The sequence below is a fragment of the Schistocerca serialis genome, unplaced genomic scaffold (assembly GCF_023864345.2).
Source record: "Schistocerca serialis cubense isolate TAMUIC-IGC-003099 unplaced genomic scaffold, iqSchSeri2.2 HiC_scaffold_1444, whole genome shotgun sequence".
NCBI lineage: Eukaryota > Metazoa > Arthropoda > Insecta > Orthoptera > Acrididae > Schistocerca > Schistocerca serialis.
The window spans coordinates 36,563-63,823 of NW_026047674.1; the positions used below are offsets into that span (position 1 = coordinate 36,563).

Consider the following 27,261-nt stretch of genomic DNA (forward strand, 5'->3'; position numbering starts at 1 on the left):
TCAGTTTACACTATGCTTCTCCAGAGTTCCCCACAGCAATAGCCTGGCATCTGAATCGACGGCATGCACCGAAATAAAGCAGAGATGAAAGGTACATACAAGAGTCGACAGTTATGCTGGACTGATGTGATAATGACTGGTTGGCAGATTTAGAATACATAACAACAATCACTCATAATTTTCAAAGGCAACAGCACTTAATGTACTGCATATAGTTCAATTATTGTGCATGGGCATCAGCCACTGGTCTGTAGGATATAGAGAACAGTAAATGGGGAGGCTAAAGAGCTCTTTGAGTTATTCCATTCCAGCTGTCTGCAGAAAGAAGGCGTGAAAAGAAATCGAACATACAAAAATATGGAAAATACAATTAAAAACGTTAAATGAAACCAGTGATATGATGTAAGAAGGCGTTAACATGTGTGATGTTACTTCCTGGGGATATCAAAAACTAAACTAAACCCCTCCCAAACAGGCCATGAAGACCCAGCGGTTCCGACCGGCCGCCGTGTCATCCTCAGCCCATTGGCGTCACTGGATGGGGATATGGAGTGGCATGTGGTCAGCACACCACTCTGCTGATCGTATGACGGTTTCCAAGACCGGAGCCGCTACTCAATCAAGTAGCTCCTCAGTTTGCCTCACAAGGGCTGAGTGTACCCCACTTGCCAATAGCACTCGGCAGACCGGATGGTCACCCATACAAGTGCTAGCCCAAGCCGACAGCGCTTAATTTCGGTGATCTGTTGAGAACTGGTGTTGCCACTGCAGCAAGGCCATTGGCTCCTGGGGCTATTTGTGACACTAAAAACCGTAACCGACAGGAGTGTGCCTCGACAGCCACAGGGACTCGCGCCAATTGAAACATACGTGCCATTAGAATATACAAGCGCCAACTGCCTGTACTGTTCTGGGACCAGCATGGCGACAGTTTCAAACATCACGCGCCCTGGATATGCTGCTGCGCTTTCGACACGGGACAAACAGAGTGGCTGTTGTGTGGTTTTTGCCAGTAGGGGAAGCAGATGGCGTGACACAGAAAGCAAGGGTATCTATGTCCGTGTGCTGTGAGAGCTTCTTGAAAGACGCCAACCAAGACATTTCCATTCCGCTGCTCATTACTTGATTTCCAAGACAACTGAGAACAATTTTATGTATCCTACAGTAGAAAATAAGTAGATATATAAGAACCAACAATTAATTTTAATCGGGTTCTGGATGTGTCAAATTTTTAAATTTCCATGAGTTCCCCACCATGACTACTTCCACCGCCATTGTCCAGTAAAAGAGGTGTCGGCTGTAACAATTTTTTTTATATTGCTGTCTTAGTGCCCCACGGAAAAGTGTGTAGGCAGCAGATGGTCACTGTCTCTTGAAAGCAAGATCGGTTTCGAAATTCTGCATTATCTAAAAGAACAGAGGTGATATTATTCTTCTAAATGTAAACATCACAAAAGAATTGACCAGCTATGAAATGTTTAAAGGCAGTATGGACATGTGGTGAGTCGAGAATGATAAGTGTAGAATTGAAGGTATGACATTCAGCCGCCAAAATGAACCCGCTAATGTAAAGGAGGTAGAGATCGACAGAAACAAAAAGTTTGCTGGGGTGGATTAAAACTGTTCCAGATCGTGCAATGGGACATCCTCCTCAACATTACCCTTTTTTTATAGAAATAGTCGCTACCAAGTATACTTTCGATTCTTGTATAGGTGAACATTATCTCAGCTGTTTAAGTAAATGAATTTCATTTTATTTTGTCTATGATCCATTACATTTCAGGCTAAAATGTATAAAAAAGAAATTAATTTATTACAATCGATATATATGTTCAGTTAAAATTACTCTTCTTTTAGAAATATTTGAAATTACGAAACATCTGGCATACTTAAAATTCATATTATTAACTGCACAATCTAATTCTAATTATTAAATTGGTCTCTGGACTCACTTATAAAAAAATGATATAACTTGATCAAGCTTCTTCTTTTGTCAAGAAAGTTTGTATTCTCTTTTACTTTGTAAACTCTTTGGATTATAGTTAGTACTGCAGAATGTTAGGAATAGTGGGCATGCCTCTGATGGAATCAGACATGTTTTAATTTTGGCATTAACACCGTAATTATTGTTTTTATGGAAGTGGAAATTGTAAAGACGGTGTGACATAAAAGAATGGGAAAAGCAAAGAAAAATGTCACAGAAAGAGAAATTACTTCATCAGTTATCAGATCAACAGGAACCCACTGAGTTAAAGGACTTACAGCCTCAAGATTAATCTCCTAGGCGTGACTGCAGCCAACAACGAGAAAATGAAGTAAGTAAAAAAGGTTTTTTTTATATCTTACGCCTCTCTAAGCTTTTTAAACTAATGAAGAGACTAGAAAATTTAATGTGGGAAGGTAAGATTACAATTGGAACTGTAAACTGGGACTATAGCCTTCCCATTCATGTGCTCTACCAACAGCGCATGTGCTCTACCCGAACGCGACTTTGGACCCGCCCTCATAGCTTTACATCCTTTAATGCCCTACTTTCCAAACTTCTCAAAAGTTCTGCTGCGAAATTTGCAGAACCAGCATTGCCAGAAAAAAGGAAAAAAAATGTTCAAATGTGTGTGAAATCTTATGGGACTTAACTGCTAAGGTCATCAGTCCCTAAGCTTATGTACTACTCAACCTGAATTATCCTAAAATCACACACACACACACACACACAAACACACACACACACACACACACACACACACACCCATGCCTGAGGGAGGACTCAAACCTCCACTGGGACCAGCCGCACAGTCCATGACTGCAGTGCCCTAGACCGCTTGGCTAAGAAAGGAAACACACTCACAGGCTGTGGGTAAGCCACTTCTCCACAATAACCTTTCTACCAGGAGAACGATTCTACCAACCATCGCAGGAAAACTTCTGTGTGATTTGGAATTTATGAGGTGTGCTAGTGGAAGTATTATGCGGGGGATCATCAGTTGGTAGAGCAGTTGCCTCCAAAAGGCTAAGGTCCCTGGTGCGATTCCTGGTCCAGGCACCATTTACATGTGCCAGGAAGTTTCATTTGAGTGTACACTCTGTCTCAAAGTGAAAGATTCCGTCTGTGAGCAAGTTTGCTGTCAACAGTCTTAACCTCAGCTTTATTGAAAAATCCATTAAAGTGATATTCCATTTTTGGTCCATAACACTTGCTGAATGCCCCCGTAAGTTATAATGTGAATGTAGAAAATGTGCGCAGAGAACTTACCGCAGGACAGACGTGGTGGCGTTACAAGGTGTGGGAGAGAGGCGGGGAGCCGTGGACAGTGCAGCTGAGGCAAGAGTCCAGAAATAGTCGCTGTGGTCGTGGTGAAGGGGAGTGGCTGGGGATTCCCCACTGTCTCCAGTGGCTTGCGTGCCTCCACAGAGAGACTGACGTGGCAAAGTGTTTTCATGTGGAGGTCAGACAGCAGATTACTACTTCTGATGGATCGGCCATACACAAATCATATAACACACAGTAACAACGACAGTAATAGGTCCTCTAAGATGAATGAATTACCATTGACCTAATTTATCACTGCTCTTCATGAAAACCCAATACTAGGAGCTTAGCACACCGATCAACACTTCGTACAGAAAACGAAAGACTCCAAAGTACATACAGGAGTGAACAGTTATGCTGGAGTTATGTGGCAAAAATTGGACATCACTCTGAATACATATCGACAACAACGGTACAGAAATTAAAATCGGAAATAGGGTGAAGTCCCTCCACAGTCACACTGGCATGACGCCCAGCACGAAAGGTCTACAGCCGTCTCTGCATATTGGTCGCTTGTCACTAAGTAAGGTCTCGCAGGATGTGGGTACTGCAATGTTTGTGTATGTCTGTTATGATTAATGCGCTCGTCTAGAGAGATGATGATGATGAAGTCCCATTCTCCTTCACAGAGCGTGGGGGATGCTGCAGGAGACCCCCACCACTGTACCAGGCAAGGTCCTAGCGGAGGTGGTTTGCCATTGCCCTCCTCTGACTGTAATGGGGATGAATGATGATGATGAAGACGACACAACAACACCCAGTCATCTCGAGGCAGGTGAAAATTTCTGACCCCTCCGGGAATCGAACCTGGGACCCCGTGGTAGGGAAAAGAGAACACTACCGCGAGACCATGAGCTGCGGACTCTGGAGAGGGATTAGGTCTAAAGTTGACAGAAGGGTAGCGGTTTGAAGGGAAGTAGGGGGGAAAAGGTCCCTAGGCAAGAGCCAAGGCGAAACACCTCTGCGATAGTTGGGGCGGGTTGTAAGAGCAGTAGCCGTTTTGTTGCTGACTGTATAGCTCACGCAAGGGTAGACTTTGTTAGTAATGGGTATCATACAGGTGCATACCTTTGACGTTGTGCAGTGGTGTTACTCGGCGTCTGCAGTGGGGTGCCAGTGTTGGCTTCTCGGTGAGCGTCAGCATATCTGTAACAGTTAGGTTCATCATCGTTTGGTGTCCAAATGGTCATATATCGTATTCAAAGTGTAGGGTAGAGTTGGCGGTTTGTTTGCGCGCCAGTGTGTGAGCTTGTCAGCTTCCCTACTCTAGCCTGCTTTAATAGCAGCTGGCATATCCAGTTAGTGTTCCTAATTTGTAGGGGCTTGCTTATGTTGTCGCTTGTGGATGTATGTTAACTCCTAATAGGGGGCTACACCCAAGCTAATGGCAATAGCCATTAAATGTAGTTCAGGCGTTAGGGACCATGCTGTAGGAGGCACAGTGGTAAGTATGGATGCTAGATAGCTCTCTGTGTTATTCGAAACTGTTGTCTACTAGAAAGACACCAAAATGAATCCAGAATAAGAAGATATGGGAAAATAGAACAGGAAATGTTGAATTAAACCAGAGATATTATGTTGTGACAAGTCATCAGCATGAGTCGTTTCACTTTCTGATAATAATGATGGCCTAGAAAATGGTCAGCATAGCCCATGTAGCGTGAGAAATCATGGGCGCTGGGGCCAGATCTGCTCTGGGACAAGGATGCTAACTGTGTTAAAAGTTGAATGTACTGTGCATCGCATCACGCTGTAGATATAGGACGAAGACAAGTACGTCTGTGTGGTTGACACAGACAAGTACGTCTGTGTGGTTGACACTGCTAGGAGAAGTGGATGACGTGACACAAAAGTAAAGGGACATCTATGTCCTTGCACCACAGGCGCTACTGAAAGCGTGTCACTTGACTTGCACACAGCTGACTGGCACCAGACAAGGCGTCATTTCTGCCTCGCCGTGTGTTACTTGCCTTTCAAAAAACTATATACTCCAGTTATGTATCACATTATACAAAGCTGTACCACTGTGCACTAAGAGATTTAAATCCTGACAATTAATTTTAATGAGCTTCCACATGTGTCAACACATTGTTCCTCAATATGTTCTGGATCAAGACCTCTTTGGCTACTGGCAAGTTATACCGTATCTTCCATTGGTACTTTAGTAACCCACGTTGAGGTGTGTGGGTAGCAGATTATCAATGTCTCTTGAAAGCTCAATTGTTTTACAAATGTTGCATAATATAAAACAAATAAGGAGATAATATTCTTTTAAAATTAAACGCAGAAAACATTCACTCAATTGTAAAATGTTTAGGGGCAGTCTGCATACACGGTGAATCGAGAAAAGTATGTGGAGCATCAATGGAATGACATCCACTCTCGAAACTTAGTGCAATTCTGTACATGATTGCTATGATGGTTGTAGAAATCAACTGAAACAATAAGTTTGCTGTTAACAGTCATAAGCTCTGCTTCATTTAAGACATAAAAATGCAATACTGCTAAATTCAATTTTTTTTCCACAGCGTTTGGTTAGTGCCAGCATAAGCAACACTGTGGATGTGGAAGATGTGCGTCTGTAGTGACAGAACTCACCGCAGGAGAGAGAGGGCGTCGCCATCAGGTGGAGCGGCTGGGCGTTGAGTGGTGGGTGGTGCGGCTGTGGCAGGGGTCCCGCCGTGGTCGCTGTGTGGCTCAGTGGTGGGGGTGGCCCCGCTGTCACTGTCTCCAACAGCTGGCGCGCTGCACAAAGAGATACTGCTCAGGAGAGTGTCTTCACATGGGGGCCAGAGGGCAGTTTCCTGCAGACAGTACTGATGGGAAATTGACAGCACACAAATAACAGTGGTCAACACATTGCCAACAATGGTAGTAGCTCCAGTAAGATGCATAACTTACCACTGATCTAATCACCGTATCCACCACTTTTGCCGAGCTCCCCATACTGGTACATTACCATACCAAGCAACAGTGTACAGAAAGAGGCACATATGAGAGGTATCTAAACGGGCATACAAGGCAACAGCAGACTCTTACATGCTCCATAAATCATCGAACATTCATCGTCCACTTGCACCAGCGTGCACCAAATGATAGGTAGGTGTGAGGGCAATAAGCACTGTGTAAGTGTTGTAATGCTTAGAGCCAATATCTGTTCGATGTCCAAATGATATTTAAGATCTGGTCACAGTATACTGCCTGTTATGATATGTCATAGCTCGCTACATGACAACAGTGTCATGTTGAGTAACCCCCTTTTCAATATGTTGAAGGAATACAATGATGCTAATTGGGTTCCCAATTAGAAGTTATGAAATATTGCCTCATGTACTCTCACAGCATGGAGGTTGGGATCACAGTTCCATCTTTGGCGGAAGGAGAAAAATGCTTCAGACAAAATGTTTGTAGATTTAGCTGCTGAATCGTAAAAATAAAAAGCGAGGGTTCCCACTGAAGCTTTCTAAGTTGCTTTCCACCATCCACACATGGGATGGGGTGACAGGTTTTGTGTGGTATCGTTGGATTTCTTCCTCTGAACAAACAAATTGGAATTACAACTTTTTTTTAAATCTTTATATATATATAGGAAGCGAGAGAGATAGAAAGAAAATGAGAAGTAGATCAGGCAGGAATTCCAGTGTATCCAATACTGCATAAATATTTAAGCATATAAGAAAGACAACCCCCCATGAACCATGGACCTTGCCGTTGGTGGGGAGGCTTGCGTGCCTCAGCGATACAGATAGCCGTACCGTAGGTGCAACCACAACGGAGGGGTATCTGTTGAGAGGCCAGACAAACGTGTGGTTCCTGAAGAGGGGCAGCAGCCTTTTCAGTAGTTGCAAGGGCAACAGTCTGGATGATTGACTTATCTGGCCTTGTAACAATAACCAAAACGGCCTTGCTGTGCTGGTACTGCGAACGGGTGAAAGCAAGGGGAAACTACAGCCGTAATTTTTCCCGAGGGCATGCAGCTTTACTGTATGATTACATGATGATGGCGTCCTCTTGGGTAAAATATTCCGGAGGTAAAATAGTCCCCCATTCGGATCTCCGGGTGGGGACTATTCAGAAGAATGTAGGTTGCAGTAGGTACTGGGAGATGAAAAAGCTTGCACAGGATAGAGTAGCATGGAGAGCTGCATCAAACCAGTCTCAGGACTGAACACCACAACAACAACAAGAAAGACAAAGGAGATATGTGGGAATTATTAGGCACTACACTTGTAGGGAATACTTGTATTGTGATAGAGTATGCAACAAAGGACAGTTGTATCGATAGGTCCCCGTCCCATCAGTATTGTCGTTGTTAGAGATGAATTAGTAACAGCAATAGGTGGGATAGCGAAGGTCTCAGTAGATGGAACCACTGCAGAATAGACTGGACAGAAATGAGTAACGCTGTAGAGATTTTCAAGCAAGATGGGTGGGCAGAGATTTGACCTGCTCCTCCAAGAGGCAAGTACAGCGTCTTGACGGGTAATGTTCTCTCCTGTGCATGCTATAGACTGGAGTGTTCTAAAGTACAGTACACATTTTGGGGATGAAAGGGCCTGCGTCATGTGCAGCTGACTGAGGCTGCCTTGTTGTTGTGAGGGCTAGTTCTTTTTTGCCTTGTGGGGTGTTCACAGGATCTGCGAGGAGCAAGCAGCTGCAACCTGGTGCACATGTGCTCACGTCACCTGCTATAATAGATGTATTCCACACATGCTCCAACTGAGAACAACACACATCTTCTTGGAGCCTAATTTACTTCTGAAAAGTTATTCCTAACGTCCACGTATTGCTTGGAGGAATAAACTAACGATGCTATGGAATTTGCAGACATATTGCACACATGTATCTAGAAAGTGAAAAAGAAGCTGTAGTACTGATGTGGGAATAGCGATTACTTCATCTGTCTGCTTTGTTATAACTAACTTTTCTACAGGTGAGTATTCACAGCACAGTAACGCGATAGTCGGGAAATTATAATACGTTTCTGGCCTTCTTGAACCTTAGTGCAGGGTCGTAAAGAGTTCCCGGTGCAAATAATACGTGACGCACATGCTTCTCATCTTTATGTTCCCAATTTACAGCATGATAGCAGCAGCAGAGACAACAAGGCTACTTGCATGAACTAGTTAACAGTAGCCTAATGGGACACAAAATAGATGGCCATTGATGATACACGACAGACACGTCTAAGGAAACTCAGCGTCAAACAACGCTGGTAAATTTACATACACACACACACATATGGAAGTGGACAGCACAGAAGAGTGCCCTATGCTTACCTGGTTTCCATTGGCGTCTCCAAGAGCAGGCGATACACATCAGCCATGTCTTGAGGCTGGGAGCGCACTGCGTCAGCCCAGCCCCGTGTGAAAATCACCTGCACCAAGTGAGCCCTTATGAATTTAATGGCCGCCTGCTTGAGGCTGTCAGAGGAGTGCCTGACCGCGAGAGCAGCCGTGGCCGCCGCTGTCTCGACGGACAGCTGTGCGGCCAGCTGCAGCTCGCACTCCGCCTTCAGGGCCGACACGCCGTACTTATCAGCTGCGGCCAGCAGCTGTGCAGACATGCCGGGCAGCCGGGGGGCCTGGAGTGTATACAGGTAGGCCAGCAGCTGGCGCAGCACCGGGCCCTCCACGTCCTGGACTGCGACCTGACCGCTGCTGGCCTCCAGCGGGTCCTGCCGGAACATGGCTTGGAACACGGGGCTCCTGGAAGCCAGGACGGCCCTGTGCGCTGCGAGACGCGTGTCGCCGGCCACCAGGGTCACCACGGCGTCCTCCCCGGCGTCCAGCAGGGCGCTCAGACCCACACCTGTGGTCTCCTTACCCTCTGTTTCTGGCACCACTGCAGACTGTCCTTAAACACACAGCGTCACTAAGAACCTTGTGCCCCCATAGAACACTCTGCTTACTTACTTGAGCCCTATGCAGATCTGCATCAAGTAACTATTGCGAATATTTTACATTTTATGTGGGTCGCAACAATATGCTTTCTCTCTCGAAATAATGAAATAGGTAAACAGCTGCAAATCTCAATGTACATTGAAAAGCGAAAGAAGCAGGTATAGGCACGCATATTCAAATACAGATTTACGTAAACAGGCAGAATACAACAGTGTGGTCAGCAACGCCTGCCTAAGACAACAAGTGTCGGACACAGTTGTTAGACCGTTTACAAAGTGAGTTTGAAAGTGGTGCTATAGTCGGCGCACGAGCCATTGGACGCAGCATATCCGAGGTAGCAAAGAAGTGGGGATTTTCCGGTACGACTATCTCGCAAGTGTACCACAAGTATCAGAAATCCGGTATAAACACCAAATCTCTGACAACACTGCGGCTGGAAGAAGATCCTGCAAGAACAGAACCAATGACAACTCATGAGATCATTCAACGTGACGGAAGTCCAACCCTTTAGTAAATTGCTACAGATTTCAATGCTGGGCCATGCAGAAGTGTCTGCGTGTGAACCATTCAACGAAACATTATCGATGTGCGCTTTTGGAGCCAAAAGCCCACACGTGTACCCTCGATGACTGCACGAAACAAAGCTTTATACCTCGCGTGGGCCCGCCAACCATAACATTCTACTGTTGATGACTGGAAACATGTTGCCTGGTCGGACGAATCTCGTTTCAAACTGTATCGAGTGGATGGATGTGTGCAGGTATGGAGACAACCTCATCAATCTGTGTACCCTGCATGTCAGCAGCGGACTGTTCAAGCTGGTGGAGGCTCTCTAGTCATGTGGGTGTGTGCAGTTGGAGTGATATCTGACCCCTGATATGTCTAGGTACGACTCTGGCAGGTGACATGTATGTCAGCATCTTGTCCGATCACCTGCATTCATTAACGTCCATTCTGCATATCGACGGACTTTCGAAATTCTGGTGGGGAAATGCGACACCACACATGTCCACAATTGCTACAGACTGCTCCGCAAACACTCTTCTGAGTTTAAACACTTCTGCTGGCCACCAAACTTCCCATACATGAACATTATTGAGCGTATCTGGGATGCCTTGTAACGTGCTGTTCATAAGAGATCGCACTCGCTCGTACTCTTAGGGATTTATGGACAGCCCTTCAGGATTCATGGTGTCAGTTCCCTTCAGCACTACTTCAACCATTAGTCGAGTCCATGACACTTCATGCTGCGACACTTCTGCGTGCTTGCTCGGGCCCTACACGATGTTAGGCTTTCTTTGGCTCTTCAGTGTATGAAGGCCAATGACTGAATCACTCACTGACCCATCATCGCCCATCCCAATCCGCTAAGGATAGAAAGTTGAAATTTGGAGAGCATGTTGATCTTAAATTGTAGGCGTCGTTTAAGAAGGCGTTTTTCGGAATTCCACCCCTAAGGCGGTGAAATGGGGGATAAAGCGTTTTTTGAAAATAGGTCATTGGCAACTCCTTAATGCCTTTCTAAATGAAATGTAATAAACAAAAACTGTGGTGCTTTAGATGTGGCCAAGAATACAACACTTGTCAGAAGCCTTGTAAGATTCATGAAGAATCAGTATCTAGCGGCAGTGCTATTAAATAACAGTTAAACTTCCATTTATCAGTAGAGCACTGGTATGACGCGAATTCGCGATACTCGGCATTAAAGGCTTGTGGCAATTTTGAAGCTAGAACTACGAAAATTGGTATGTGATTTTTCAGTCAGAAATAAATAATACTTTGAGAATTTTTGGAAACTGAGCCACTAAGGGGCTAAAATAGTGGGTGAAAGTTTATTTGAAAATAAATCATGTTGAATAACTAATGAAATAAAAAAAGTACATCTCTGGAAATTGGTATTTGACAAAAAAAATGTGTTTCAGTGTTTCTGGAAGTTCAAGGTCTAGGGGGAGTGAGACAGGATGAAAAGTTTAATGGAATTTATTCATCACGAAAGCATACTAAACGCTAAATGTACAGAAATTTGTATTTGCCTTCTATGTTACAAATATATACATTACGTGTTTCGCTTTGTTTGCAAACTGAACCCCCCAGTGGGTGAAATGGGGGATGGAAAATTTCAAGACAATATTTCATTAAAAACTGTAGAGTTAAGTCTATGAAAATGGTATTTCAATTCTCGATTAGATATAAATAAATATGGATTAGAGGATGAAAGTTTCTAAGTAAATATCATCACAAGAACGTAAAACGCATGATTAACAAAAAAACTTGGACTTCAGCTACCAGAATAATCTTTTTGGCAGAAGTATGTTCAGAAAAGACCACGCTTCGGTGGCCTTAATTTGCGTGAAATGTTTAGAACGTGTAGAAATTTGTAAACAATATAAAGATTCGATTAAAGAAAGAAATGTGTGCACACCATACAGTCTGCGTGGGAGAAGCAGCGAGTGGTAATGTAGTCTCTAATTAAACCACCTAAACAATTTTCTATTGGTTTCAGCACATTTCGTCTGCAAAACAAGCTACAGATGTGGTGCAAATCTCATATCCTTAATTTCCTTCTACAGTTGTTTGCCAGGAGATCATTCACAAAGTGGCAGTTCTTTATTCAACGAGGTATCATCCTGATATTTCCATTTATTTAAAGGAACAACAATATTGTACTGCAGGAAATTGTATTGCTCTGCTCCTGATACTCCTCTTTGTTGCCAGTTACACAGGATCAACAACGGGCTAATAGTGTGTCGGGTGCGTTTCTAGGAACCATTAACTTGGGGTAGCAGCATAATCAGACTGCAACCAGTTTTCAGCACTTCTTACACATGCCAATACTATAAAATGTGATCAAAAGTATACGGACACCCCCAAAAACATATGTTTTCATATTAGGTGCATTGAGCCACCACCTATTGCCACGTACTCCATATCAGCGACCTCAATAGTCATTAGACATCGTGAGAGAGCAGAATGGGGCGCTCCGCAGAACTCATGGACTTTGAATGTGGTAAGGTTATTGAATATATTGGGTGTCACTTGTGTCTTACGTCTGTACGCGAGATTTCCACACTCTTAAACATCCATAGGTCCACTGTTTCTGATGTGATAGTGAAGTGGAAACGTGAAAAAGGACGCATACAGAACGACTGCGTACAGGCTGATATCGTCTGTTGACTGACAGAGACCGCCGACAGTTGAAAAGGGTCGTAATGAGTAGAAGGCAGACATCTATCCAACCCATAACACAGGAATTCCAAACTGCATCAGGATCCACTGCAAGTACTATGACAGTTCGGCAGGAGGTGAGAAAACTGGTTTCGTGGTCGAGCGGCTGCTCATAAGCCACACATCACGCCAGTAAAAACCAAACGACGCCTCGCTTGGTGTAAGGAGCGTAAACACTGGGCGATTGAACAGTAGAAGAACGTTGTGTAGAGTGACGAATCACGATACACAATGTGGCGATCCGATGGCGGAGTGTGTGTATGGCGAATCCCCAGTGGACATCATCTGCCAGCGTGTGTAGTGCCGACAGTAAAATTCGGAGTCGGTGGTGTTATGGTGTGGTCGTGTTTTTCATGGAAGGGACTTACACCCATTGTTGTTTTGCGTGGCACTATCACACCACAGGTGTACACTGATGTTCTAAGCAACTTCTTGCTTCCCACTGTTGAAGAGCAATTCGGGGATTGCAATTGCACCTTTCAACACGATCAAGCACCTGTTCATAATGCACGACCTATGGCGAAGTGATTACACGACAATAACATCCCTGTAATGGACTGGCTTGCACAGAGTCCTGACCTGAACCCTACAGCACACTTTCGGAATGTTTTGGAACGCCGTCTTTGTGCAAGGCCTTACCGAACATTGTAGATACCTCTGCACAGTGTAGCACTTCGTGAAGAATGGGCTGCCATTCCTCAAGAAATCTTCCAGCGCCTGATTGAGCGTATGCCTGCGAAAGAAGCAGCTGTCATCACGGCAAAGGGTGGGCCAACACCGTACTGAATTCCAACATTACCGGTGGAGGGCGGTACGAACTTGTCATTTTCAGCCAGGTGTCAGGATACTTTTGATCACATAGTGCACCTTTCCTTCCTGATATTATTTTAACTGATGTACGCTAAAACAGCGTTTCAGATGACATTAATAATTTGAAAGGTTAAGTTCTCAATTGCAAGATCTAATTTTCGTTCAAAAAATTACCAGTTCCTGTTCATAACCAGTGTCTAGAAAATCCTGTTTAGATGATAAGGGGATACCTCAAATGAGAAGTTAAATTACGTTTTACATATATGCAATGTCCTTCTGTCTACCAGCCCAAGACTTCGTTATATTCATTTTAAGATCAGAATTTGTAGTAGCTCCAAAAAAACATGAGCAACTAGGTACCCTAGGAATCGACAATATTCTGTCCTAACTTCTCTATGTGGCTGGAACGGATATCAAAGTCCTGTTATATGCTCTTAACTGTAGCGTACATGAACACGGAAAACTGCCAGCTGATTTTGAGAGAAGCCCACCCGCAAAATTAAGAATGTCTTAAAAAGCGAAAATTACAGAAAAGCTTCACCATCCAACTCCTTCGTCCTCGAACAGTTGGCGCCACATTCTCAGAAAATCAATTTGGTGCCAAAAAAAAATTTAAAATCACTTTAGAGAGCTGTACGAAAGAAATTTAAGAATGTACATAGCTTTTGCAGATTTATAGTAGGTGTGTGATAATATGAAAGTAGGAATAAACTTGATAGCTTTGAAAGCATTATAAAAACGAGATAACACTTACTGGTCGGCATTGTACACAGGTAAAAACTTATATTCGCAAAGGAATCGAAGAAGAAAGTGGCGTGTCAGCAGCTACTTTTACTCCATACAAAGAGAAGACATCTAAACATGTGAGAGAACAGCTAGATATAGGTGTAGTGAAAGTGAACAACATCTCGAACCCATGATAAATGAAACAGGTAAAGTTACAGGGAGATACTATAACATTAAAGGATATAAGGGCCAAAATCATAGGTGAAGGCTTTTTGATAAAGCACGAGAAACCAGTATTCCAGAGTATCTATGTGACGAGCTACTCATATCTCGAAACGAGTCACCTTTTTCGAATCTATCTGCTGAGGATCCCATACAGCAAAAACTCCAGCACTGTTTTTAAACAGTCCCTTTGCATCTTCTGGCTGCTCCTCAATCTCTGCCCTGCCATCCCTGGAGATTCGTCTATGTTATGGTCCCAGCCTAAGTCGGACCTGAACGGAAGTCAGAGAGGGCTATTTCTGTGACCTTCTGCATCTCGCGGAGAAACAGGACGAGCTGAGTTAATGGGGCAGGAGTGCGTTTTGACCACTCAGCGGAAATGGGAGGATGTTGCCGTAACCCCGCCAACCGTGTACAATGTGTAATGTCAGCGCCAAGTGAATCTTTCCCCTGGAGCACGAGGTAGTAGAAAAGACAGTACGAGCAGTTACGGTGGGGTTTCTTATCGAGAAAATCAGAAAGACTTAACATCATACAGGTACTCCACTCCACACATAGTGAGCTACCTGGGTAGCAGCTTCTAATGTACACCTGACCATTTTAGTGGGACCTTACAGTTCTCAAGCCAATGGTGCAAGCCCTGGAAACTGCAGCCAAGCGTTTCATAGAACTGGCTTCCTCTAGAGTCAGAACCAGGAGGCACTATCAGTTCTTCAGACACTGCTGCAGATTGTGAGCTTCGCCAGAACTCCTTGAACAAGGCTTGCGTTCTCTATCTTCTCTGCCAGATGCTGGAATGATCCAAGCACGATCTCGGAGCTGCAACGACAGGCATTTTCGTTCCAATGTGTGCCACAATCTGCAGCAGGTGCATCCTGTTCCCTCAGCAGCTGCCGGAATAGCCTCTACAGCATGTCAAATGAGAATATCGGGTGTGCAAAATGAGTGAAACTCGTGTTGCTCCCCAACCCTTGTTGCAATTTCTCTAAGGGTTACCATCATTCGCCATTCATTGGAATTGCCGACGATTTATAGACCACTAGCATTTTTGCGTTTGGCTAGTCCTCACACGGGACGCAGCATGTTTCCAAACATGTGAAGTGAGTCACTTGTTGGTCAGAGGTATGGGTAAAACACCATGAGCTCTCTCTGATCACTCTCTCTCCTTTTCATGGCGTCTACTCACTCAGTGTCAAGTGCATCAGTAATGATGAAAGCTGTACATCCTGTAGAGGAGACAGAATATACACGAGGCGTATGCTTGCTGTCTCTGGTACACGACTGTGGAGAGCCCTCCAAACACACCTATTCGCACAGTTTCTAATTGTTTGACCACAGTCAGGGTGAATTCCAGCTATGAACGAATGTCAGCCAGCTCCTCAGCATTCACCGTGGAGCTGCGTTGTGGTCGCTGCAATTTTTTATAGAATAACAAACAAATGTCACTAAAGTGAGCTAGCGGATTTTCTTTTAATTTTTGGACCAGTTAAGCTAAAGGTATAAATAATTACAGTTGAGAACTAGTATCTATTAACACAGCAGAAAAATCAGGGATAAAAATATATTAGTTTTTGTTAAACGTCTTTTGAAGTTACAGTAGCTAACAGACTCAAAAACAGCTATAATTTGCGATAACATGTGCTTCACTAAGCGATCAACCAAAGTCCATTTACTAAAAAAATTTTTTAGATGTCGCACTCGTAAATACGGAAAAATCTCCAAAATTTACGTTGCTTCACGTTGATATACGCTGAAATTTGGGATGAAGATGATACAAGTAATAAAATCGTATAAAGTACACGTGCTGATTACAACTGACATTACAGCAGGTAACAGATTTTGCGAGGCAGTTATTAAATCACGGAAGTGGAGAACCACAACGAGATAGGTCAGCACCAAATGAAGCTATCAGACCTTGAAATGCCCTAAGAAATTATGCAAAAGAATATTTACCTGGGTTTTCAGATCTTAAGCGTAAAACATTGACTTCCAGATCGGGTCCTGTAAAAGAAATTCATACAAATCTCAATGGAAAAACTGAAAATATATTTTATTACTGACTATGAAATTGTTATTCGTTATCTAGACTTACACCAACAGAAAAAGAGAATTTACCTGTAATGGAATCTGAGTCACTGCAATTTACAGTTATGACTACGGCCACAAAAATGCAGATGAACCAACTAATGCTTCCGCAGAACATGACGCAAGGACTAAGATGTCGGACCAAGAGTGCAGAACTTTTCCCACGAAATATTTTCATCAGATTTGCACACTGTTGCACAACCTGTAATTTTATGAACAAATAGAGTTACAAAATTGATTTTCCTTTGCAAGCTGTATAGCATATTAATTACTGTAAATTCATGTAACTTGGATTACGTCATTCTAAGAGACAGATGTCACTTCGGTCAGTGCATTATATTTCTGTTTACCTCTGACTAACTGTCGGAAAGTGCTCTCTAAATGACTTATAGTCTTTTGTCACACCTATACCAGTTGCACAGGTATCGGTATCAACTTCAGTTTCTTTAATGAAGCTGCAGTATAGTACATTGTGTGCTAATGTTTCACACAGGTGGAGAGAGGGGTGGGGGTGTGTTTTGCCTGCAGCAAAGGCATCAGGTGGCTACATGAGCCTCAGGCGTGTAAGGACAGGCCAGGGGGAGCTTCCCAGCGAGGTCGGGGGGAGAACTATTGTATTAGGAATATAACGGCGGCTACAGAGCTCTGTGTCGAATATGGCTGTTGCAAGCTCCTAGTCACCCGCTGTGATGAGCAGAAGACTCTTAGAAGCTGACCTCGGTGAGACGAATTCAAAGGAACATAGGTCACGATTTTGCAATAGTTACTGCAAAAGCTACGAATTTTTATGATTGTGAAAATTACGATAGGTAGTAGAAAGTAATAACTAAGAACTACTTTGAGCTATTGTGGAAAACCAGATATTAAATGAATGCTAAGGAAGTCAGTAAATACTACAGAAGTCACATCTCAGTCATTTTACGTGTTCTAAATACTGCAACAGATTTTAGAACAGTATGATGGTGTAAATGTGCCATTACTCTGAATCTGTCAAGGTTACACATAATGTTAAAATAGCATGAGTTACGCGCTTCTGTTCGTAATAATACATCATCATGAATATTTGAAGTTTGATGATATTTAATCATCGGTGTATTCATTATGTAAATGCGCATTCATAATATTTCCGAATAAAAATTATGTGGTCAACATTGTGACTTTCTTCAACGTCATATACACCGAAGAGCCAAAGAAACTGGTACACCTGCCTAAAATCGTGTAGTGCCCCAGCGAGCACGCAGATGTTTCGCAGCACGACGTGGCAAGAACTCGACTAATGTCTGAAGTTGTGCTGAAGGGAACTGACACCAAGAATCCAGCAGGGCTGTCCATAAATCCGTAAGAGTGTGAGGGAATGGAAATCTCTTCTGAACAGCACGTTGCAAGCCATCCCAGATATGCTGAATAATGTTTATGTATGAGGAGTTTGGTGCCTAGCGAAACTGTTTAAACTCAGAAGAGTGTTCCTCGAGCCACTCTCTAGCAATTCTGGCCGTTTGGGGTGTAACATTGTCCTGTTGGAATTGCCCAAGTCCATCGTAATCCACAATGGATATCAATAAATGCAGGTGACCAGGTAGGATTCTTATATATGTGCCATCTGTCAAAGTCGTATCTGGACATATCAGGGGCCCCATATCACTCCAACTCCACGTGCCCCACACCATTATGAAGCCTCCACCACCTTGGACAGTCCCCTGCTGAGATGCAGGGTCCATGGATTCATGAGGTTGTCTCCATACCCGCATACGTCCATCCTCTCGATATAATATGAAACGAGACTCGTCCGACCAGGCAGCGTGTTTCCAGTCATCAACAGTCCAATGTCGGTGTCGCCGGGCCCAGGGGAGGCGTAAAGCTTTGTGTCGTGCAGTCATCAAGGGTACACGAGTGGGTCTTCGGCTCTGAAAGTCCCTAACGATGATGTTTCGTTTGGTTAGTATGATCACACTTGTTGATGGCCCAGCATAGAAATCTGCAGCAGTTTGCGGAAGGGTTGCACTTCTGTCACACTGAACGATTCTCTTCAGTCGTCGTTGGTCCCGTTCTTGCAGGATCTTCTTCCGACAGCAGTGATGTCGTAGATTCTTGTTTTACCAGATTCCTGCTACTCGCGGTACACTCTTGAAATGGTCACACAAGAAAATCCCAACTTCATCGCCACGTCGGAGCTGCTGTGTCACATCGCTCGTGCGCCGACTATAACGCCACGTTCAAACCCACTTAAATCTTGATAACCTGCCAGTACAGCAGCAGTAACCGATCTACAAATACACCAGACACTTGTCTTACGTAGGCGTTGCCGACTGCAGTGCAGTATTCTGCCTTTTTATGTATCTCTGTATTTGATCACGCATAGGTATACCAGTTACTTTGGCGCTTCGGTCTATAATAAACAGTGTACTCAATAATATCGTTGAGATGATGTGCAAAATGGCAACTACTAGATTCATTACACGCGTAATACCGACGTACAAATGTCTTGGACACTTCGCCAAGTACACCAGACGTCACACAGATTTCATCAGAACCAACAAGCTGCCAACAAAAGTAACATTCATAGAGGAACTTGATGCATGGGCATTCACCATGTAAGAGTAATAGGAACTGCTAGTAGCGCCTTTAGTTGGTGAGGAGTCGTCTGCTAATGCACGTAACTGACGCGGACCGATACAGGAAGACACAGAAGAGCATTCGCGCTACAAGTCGTGGAAAATAGGTGAGAAAAAAATAAAATGACCTGGTGCTTTCTTTAGTTTGCCTCGTTTTTATAACCAACTCTTTTAAGAATGAGTAAGACTGAGAAGTTTACACCCGCGGATACACCATGGGTAACAGAAGAAATACTTGAATTCATCGATGAAAGGAGGAAGTCCAAAAACGTTGAGGGAATTTCGGCAATACAGAAATACAAGTCGCTGAGGAATGAGACAAATAGGAAATGCAAGGAAGCTAAGACGAAATGACAGCATGAAAAATGTGCAGAAATCGAAAAGAAATGATGGTTGGAAGGACTGACTCAGCATAGAGGAAGTGAAACCAATGTTTGGTGAAATTAAAGGCAATGGTGGTAACATTAACAGTGCAACGGGAATTCCCTGTTAAATTCAGAGGAGAGAGCGAATGTGTAGAAAGAGTACACAAAAGGCCTTTATGAGGGGGAAAATTTAACTGATGTGATAGAAGAAGAAACGGTACTCGATTTAGAAGAGATAGGGAATCCAGTATTAGAATCACAATTTAAGAGTGCTTTGGAGGAATTAAAATCAAATAAGACAGAAGACATGGACCACATTCTATCAGAATTTCTAAAATCATAACGGGAAATGCCAACAAAACGTCTATTCACGTTGGTATGTAGAATGTATGAGTCTGGCGACATACCATCTGCCTTTCGGAAACTGCAGGAGCTGACAAGTGCGACAATTATAGCACAACCAGCTTAATAGTTCTTGTATCCACGTTGCTGGCAGGAATAGAAAAGAAAATCGGGGATATGTTAGATGACGATCAGTTTGGATTTAACGAAATGTAAAGGCACCAGCGAGCAATTCTGACGTTCCTGTTGATAATGGAAGCAAGACTAAAGAAAAAGCAAGAAATGTTCATAGGATTTGTCGACATGGAAAAAGCGTTCGACAGTGTGAAATGGTACAAGATGTTCGAAATCATGAAAGAAATAGTGGTAAGCTATAGGGAGAGACGGGTAATATACAATATGTACAAGAGCCAAGAAGAAATAATAAGAGAGGACGACCAAGAAAGAAGTACTAGGATTAAAAAGAGTGTAAGACAGGACTGTAGTCTTTCGCCCCTACTGTTCAATCCGTACATCGAAGAAGAAAAGAAAAGAAAAATTCAGGCGTGGAATTAAAATTCGACGTGAAACGATATCAATGATACGATTAGCTGGTGACACTGCTATCCTGAGTAAAAGTGAAGAAGAATTACATAATTTGCTGAATGGGATGAACAGTGAAATGAGTACAGAATATGGATTGTGAGTAAATTGAAGAAAGTGGACATTAATGAGAAGTAACAGAAATGAGAATAGCGAGGGGCCTAACATCAGAATTGTTGCTCACGAAGTAGATGTAGTTAAGGGGTTCTTCTAGCTAGGCGGCAAATGAACCAATGGTGGGTGGAGCAAAGAGGACATCAAAAGCAGACTAGCACTGGCAAAAAGGAGATTCCTAGTCAAGAGAAGCCTAGTAGTATAAAAAATAGGCCTTAATTTGAGAAAGAAATTTCTGAGACTGTACGTTTGGAGCGCAGCATTGTGTGGTACTGAAACGTGGACTGTGGGAAAACCAGAACAGAAGGGAATAGAAGCATTTGAGAGGTGGTGCTGCAGACAAATGTTGAAAATTAGATGGGCTGATAAGGTAGGGATGGGGAGTTTGTGCGCACAATCGGACAGGAAAGGAATATGTGGAAAACACTGACAAGGAGAAGGTACCAGATGATAGGACATCTGTTAAAACATCAGGGAATGACTTCCATAGCACTAGAGGGAGCTGTAGAGGGCAAAAACTGTAGAGAAAGAGATTGGGGTAAACATAAAAAATAATGGAGGGCGTAGGTTGGATGTGCTGCTCTGAGATGAAAGAGATTGGTACAAGAGAGGAATAGGTGGCGGGTCGCATCAAACCAGTCAGAAAGTCAGAAAAAAAACAAAAAAGGACAGAGAACAGGATAGTGTCAAATTCCAGAAAGAGATACGTTCAGCACACGGCACGGTGATGGAGAAAACAAGTAGAGACTTACCAGGCACGTGTTACTCCGGTCCGCGTCGTAGCAGCCTGCTATATAGCGGTCGGCGGTCGCGAGTCGCTCCTTTTATACTTGGGCTGTGCACGGCTGGGCAGGGCTGCCACCTCCCACCCACTCTGTTCTCCGATTTCCCTCTACTCCATACCCCACTCCACATTCCCCTGCCCGTTTCGTGCAGTGATAACGCGTGAGCACGTCTGACGTCCGCAGTCTCGCTACGCGATGTCTGACAGCAACAAACGCCAAAGACACGTGACTTTTGTCGCGTTCACTAACTTTCAAGGTAAAGTTTGTCCAAACGATCTGACCAAAAGTTCTAAGAATATTTTGTTCTTACATATAATAAGTAAGTGTATCAAAATTTCGTATGAAACCACTCACGTCTATAGTGGGAAATGACAGAACAGGCCGAAATACTGAATTCGTTTTTCGCAAGAGTTTCACGGCGGAAGATAGTGACATGGTGCCTCTTTTCTAGCATCGTACTAACGCCAAAGTGCTAGATACTGGGATAAGCGATCGAGGAACCGAATAGGTACAAACGCTTAGTAGTAGGAGGGCATGCGAACGAAATCAGACATTACGCAAAAGAACTTGCTCCCCTTCTACAGCAGTTTATCATTGGTCGCTACAGAAACGAACAGTGCGTAGTGAAAAGAAAAAAGCGTAGGTCATTCCCATTTCCGCCGGCCGGTGTGGTCGAGCGGTTCTAGGCGCTTCAGTCTGATGACCTCAGATGTTAAGTCCCATAGTGCTCCGAGCCGTTTGAACCATTCCCGTTTCCACGAAGTGCCGTAGGACACATGCACAAAATTACATCCCCACGTTGCCGACGTCTGTCTGTTGTGGAATTACGGCACGTGTTCTATGCTCACCTATTAGGTCTGTTCTTGAGAGCAAATAATCTCCTGTATAAAAATGAGCATGGATTCCAGAAATTGGGGTCTGATCGAATGTTCTCGTTTTGAGAAGACAGAAGGAGGGATCTGTTATACTTGCTAAAAACAAAGATCGCACAAATATTTCTCTATTTAAAACAAGGGGTTTCGACAGACTTTGCTGTCATCTTCATGTTTTAAAAAACCTTTTTCTTATGAATCGCGTTCATTTTAAGTTGGACCTCTCGCCAAGTTGTCATAAGTGACATTATGAAAGTTTATACACAGGGTGTTACAAAAAGGTACGGCCAAACTTTCAGGAAACATTCCCCAGACACAAATAAAGAAAAGATGTTATGTGTACATGTGCCCGGAAACGCTTAATTTCCATGTTAGAGCTCATTTTAGTTTCGTATGTATGTATTGTACTTCCTCGATTCACCGCCATGATTTTATATACTCTACCTGTGCTGCTAGAACATGTGCCTTTACAAGTACTACACAACATGTGGTTCATGCACGATGGAGCTCCTGCACATTTCAATCGAAGTGTTCGTACGCTTCTCAACAACAGATTCGGTGACCGACGGATTGGTAGAGGCGGACCATGGCCTCCACGCTCTCCTGACCTCAACCCTCTCGACTTTCATTTATGGGGGCATTTGAAAGCTCTCGTCTACGCAACCCCCGTACCAAATGTAGAGACTCTTGGTGCTCGTATTGTGGACGGCTGTGATACAATACGCCATTCTCCAGGGCTGCATCAGCGCATCAGGGATTCCGTGTGATGGAGGGTGGACGCACGTATCCTCGCTAACAGAGGACATTTTGAACATTTCCTGTAACGAAGTGTTTGAAGTCACGCTGGTACGTTCTGTTGCTGTGTGTTTCCATTCCATGGTTAATGTGATTTGAAGAGAAGTAATAAAATGAGCTCTAAACAGGGAAAGTAAGCGTTTGCGGACACATGTCCACATAACATATTTCCTATCTTTGTGTGTGAGGAATGTTTCCTGAAAGTTTGGCCGTACCTTTTTGTAACACCCTGTATATACCGCTCACATATGGTTCTAACGTCACAAAAGAGCAGTACTCGAAGCACATCTGTTTACATAAGCTGGACATTTTCTGAGATTAACTGGTCGCTACTATAAGGTCCACAGCCCCGTAGATACCGCCGCTGCTGCGATGGCTCGGTAATCGACTCCAGAGATGCTCTTCACACAGTACCCCACTGCCGTTTAGTGAGAAGAAAAGTAAGAGCCTAGCGCGTCTTGGACCAGATTTGTGACTGGATTCGCGATCTCCTTGCAGACAAAAGACAAAACGTCGCTTCTAATGGAACAGAACCGAAAGATCTGAAGGTAATTTCAGGAGTACCACGGTGGAGTGTGATAGGACCGTTACTGTTTACAATATGTACAAAAATGATGTTGTATACAACGTCGGCAGCTCCATTCGCGGATGATGCTCTTCTGTATAATTAGGTAACAACTCCGAAAAAACGTCAAATTCTGATGAATGTAACGCATTGTGCATACTTAGGAGAAGAAATCTACTGCTGTGCAATTGGACTGTTGTTGACAAACTGCTGGAAACTGTTATTACCGTAAACCATCATGCAGTAACCATCTGGACACTGTCTCCGCTAATCACTCTACCACGCAAACATTGGGGTTGCACATGTCTGGTATGAGACACTCCCGGGGGGGGGGGGGGGGGTTGTGGAGTGCCTGGAACCGCACAATAACCCTGTGTTCGGTGTGGGGCGGCGGTGGGGTGGGTGGACTGCTGTGGCCTGTTGTGGGGTTGTGAACCACTGAGGGCTATGGCGGGGGCGAAGCGTCTCCGTCGTTCTAGTTTCCCAGTTTAATACATACAACCATCTGGAACGGCCTTAAGTGGAGTGGCAACATATAGAAAAAAAAACAGTAGGCAAAGCAGATATCTGACTCATATTCACACGAGTCTTGAAAAAAACGCAACTCATCCACGAAATTAATGCCTTACAGGATACTTCTTCGACTTATTTTCAGTATTGTTTATTAGTGTGGGATCCTTACCAAGTCGGATTAACAGAAGAAGTTGACAGGACGCAAACAAGAGCGGTGCGTGACGTCACTCGGTCACACTGTTGGAGAGCGGTCGTTGCGGAGGCATCCAACAACCCCCAGTGGGCGACGCTACAAGAGGGGTGTTGAGGTTTCCTGTTGACATTCAGAGAGAGTTCGTTCCAGGAGGACTCAGATAACGTATCAGTCGCTCCATCATACGTCTAGCGAAATGACAGCAGCGAGAAAATTAGAGCAAATATGAAAGTTTACTGTGAAACATTCTATCGCGCTATTCGTGAATGGAAGGGGGAAGAGGCATGAGACAATTGTAGCTGAAGCACCCTCTGGCGCACACCGTAGATGTAGATGACGTCACCGGTTAATGGGGTAGAAATGCGGGTACTGCAGCCACACTACGCGAAACATTCAGCTGTCAAGTGCGAGTTGCGTAAAACGCAGCCGAGAGTTTTCGCTGCAGAAGAAGGAGGTGACCGTGAACATATCTGCGACCGTTCAACCCGAGATAACCTCTCGACAGTACGACTTCTTCCTCGACGCGATTCAGCCTCGTATTGGCTGGACATCTGCTTCCTGGTCTGTATCCTGCACCGTAGTTTGCTAAATGTAATTTTCAGACGAAGGAAGATTATGGTTTAGGGTCCTGTCGACTCCGAGGTCATTAGTCACAGAATGCAATCTCGGACAGTGTGCGGGAGAGGGAAACAAATCGACCGAGTGGTTTCAAAGGAACTACACCGGCGTTTGTCTGAAGCGAATCAGGGAAATCACTCGAAACATAAATATGGATGGCCAAATTGCAAGTCCAGCTTACTAACCAATGCGCTACATCCCTCGCTAACTGTAATTCAGGCTTCCTGCTACTTGGGGTTGCAAACTTTTGAACTGCTGACTTCCACTGTCCCAGCCCAGTCTCCACAACCTCTGCACAAGTCTGACGTTCCAAGAATTCGTGCGCATTGCCTAACACTACAGATGCAAAGTACACGCGATAACTACATCCACTGCTCTGCTGCAAATTCTCAGCGGCTGGCCGCTACCGACTCAACTCCACGGTAGACACGTACCTGACTGCTGTGGAGTGTTCCCCTCAGCAGTCTACCGGGTGATCAAAAAGTCAGTATAAATTTGAAAACAATAAATCACGGAATAATGTAGATAGAGAGGTACAAATTGACACACATGCTTGGAATGACACGGGGTTTTATTAGATAAAAAAAAAAAAAAAAAAACAGAAGTTGAAAAAATGTCCGACAGATGGCGCTTCATCTGATCAGAATAGCAATAATTAGCATAACAAAGTAAGACAAAGCAAAGATTATGTCCTTTAAAAATGGTTCAAATGGCTCTGAGCACTATGCGACTTAACTTCTGAGGTCATCAGTCGCCTAGAACTTAGAACTACTTAAACCTAACTAACCTAAGGACATCACACACATCCATGCCCGAGGCAGGATTCGAACCTGCGACTGTAGCAGCGATGTTCTTTACAGGAAATGCTCAATATGTCCGCCATCATTCCTCAACAATAGCTGTAGTCGAGGAATAATGTTGTGAACAGTACTGTAAAGCATGTCCGGAGTTACGGTGAGGCATTGGCATCGGATGTCGTCTTTCAGCATCCCTAGAGATGTCGGTCGATCACGATACACTTGCGACTTCAGATAACCCCGAAGCCAATAATCAATCGCACGGACTGAGGTCTGGGGACCTGGGAGGCCAAGCATGACGAAAGTGGCGGCTGAGCACACGATCATCACCAAACGACGCGCGCAAGAGATCTTTCACGCGTCATTTTGTGAACTTTTTTTTTTTTTTTTTTTTTTCCCTAATGAAACCCTGTGGTGTCACCGCCAGACACCACACTTGCTAGGTGGTAGCCTTTAAATCGGCCGCGGTCCGTTAGTATACGTCGGACCCGCGTGTCGCCACTATCAGTGATTGCAGACCGAGCGCCGCCACACGGCAGGTCTAGAGAGACTTCCTAGCACTCGCCCCAGTTGTGCAGCCGACTTTGCTAGCGATGCTACACTGACAAATACGCTCTCGCCGAGACGATAGTTAGCATAGCCTTCAGCTACGTCATTTGCTACGATCTAGCAAGGCGCCATTATCAATTGCTATTTATCTTGTGATGCATGTACCGTCAGACCGATGTTCACCAATTATGGGGAAAAGTTAAGTATTCCAACAGCTATGTACTTTATTTGCTAAACTCTAATCCTTTAACTGTTCCAGACCTCACGTCAGCCTGCGTGAGCTTAAACGCGTGCCTTTCGGCTACCCGTCACTGTGGATTGGCTGTCTTGCCAGTCCACAACAAACCCCATGTCATTCCAAGCATGTGTGTCAATTTTTACCTCTCTACCTACATTATTCCGTGGTTTATTAAGTTTTCAGATTTATAATGACTTTTTGATCACCCGGTATGTCTCCCCTCCTCTGAGTCGAGCACACTGGACAAAAATCAGAGACCTTCTCGTGTGACGTCACGCACATACTGCCAACACCTCTCCTAGCCCCGACAGCATTCGCGATTCGGAAACCGTGTACTACAAGCTGGTTGTTGGCTGCCACACGCTGTTCGTAGTTAGTGGAGGCTCCTATTACATCACCTCACTGCAGTCTTTGAGACTTGAATGTTCAGCGTTTTGTCCTGTAGGGTTCCGCCCACCGTTGCAAGCACACAGGCGGACACGTGGTCCTCTATGGCGGGAGTTACCACTGATCCGTACAGGGTGTCTCCACAAGAGAGTGCAGAAATACCAGAGAACTTAGAGAATGCTCCAGTGAACGATTTAAAGTAAGGGACGTGTGGTCGGAGAAGCCAGCTTGAGGTGATAAACTTGTCTACGAGGGTTGTTTTTTAAGTAAGGGCCGTTCGCGCGTGTAGTCCCGTAGTTCGCGCGGACGCCGCAACAAGCCACCGCGCCACTTGCCGGCATCCTTCCCGTTCACACTGATGAAAGTTGCAGCTCTGTAGCTGACGTGTACGCATCGCTGTGCTACTTTATAATGATTACGATTATTGAATCGCCCGCCGCGTGTGAGATACGGTCAGTGATACGTTTTTTGACCGCGAGAAGCCTATATCAGCTGCAGAAATTCATCGTCAGTTAACAGAAGTTTATGGCTCGAATGCAATGAGTGAAGGTAAAGTGCGTCAATGGGTTAGAGAGTTTAAAAATGGCCATCAAAACGCCCGTGACGAGGAACGCTCAGGCCGTCCCTCCGTGATCACTGATGATTTGGTGGCT

General features: G+C 44.3%; 1 protein-coding gene across 1 annotated transcript in view; it reads right to left on the reverse strand.

The window, feature by feature from the left end:
- LOC126443300 (histone-lysine N-methyltransferase EHMT2-like) overlaps positions 1–26,535 on the reverse strand; it is a 58,070-nt gene extending 31,535 nt beyond the window's left edge. Inside the window, exons 1-6 of the mRNA XM_050090911.1 lie at positions 26,506–26,535; positions 16,312–16,483; positions 16,150–16,197; positions 8,590–9,166; positions 5,909–6,055; positions 4,379–4,456 (exon numbers count right to left, since the gene is read on the reverse strand). Of these exons, the coding sequence (XP_049946868.1) occupies positions 4,379–4,456; positions 5,909–6,055; positions 8,590–9,166; positions 16,150–16,197; positions 16,312–16,483; positions 26,506–26,535 (1,052 nt within the window). The remainder of the gene's footprint in view (positions 1–4,378; positions 4,457–5,908; positions 6,056–8,589; positions 9,167–16,149; positions 16,198–16,311; positions 16,484–26,505) is intronic.
- Between the last annotated feature and the right edge of the window lie 726 nt (positions 26,536–27,261).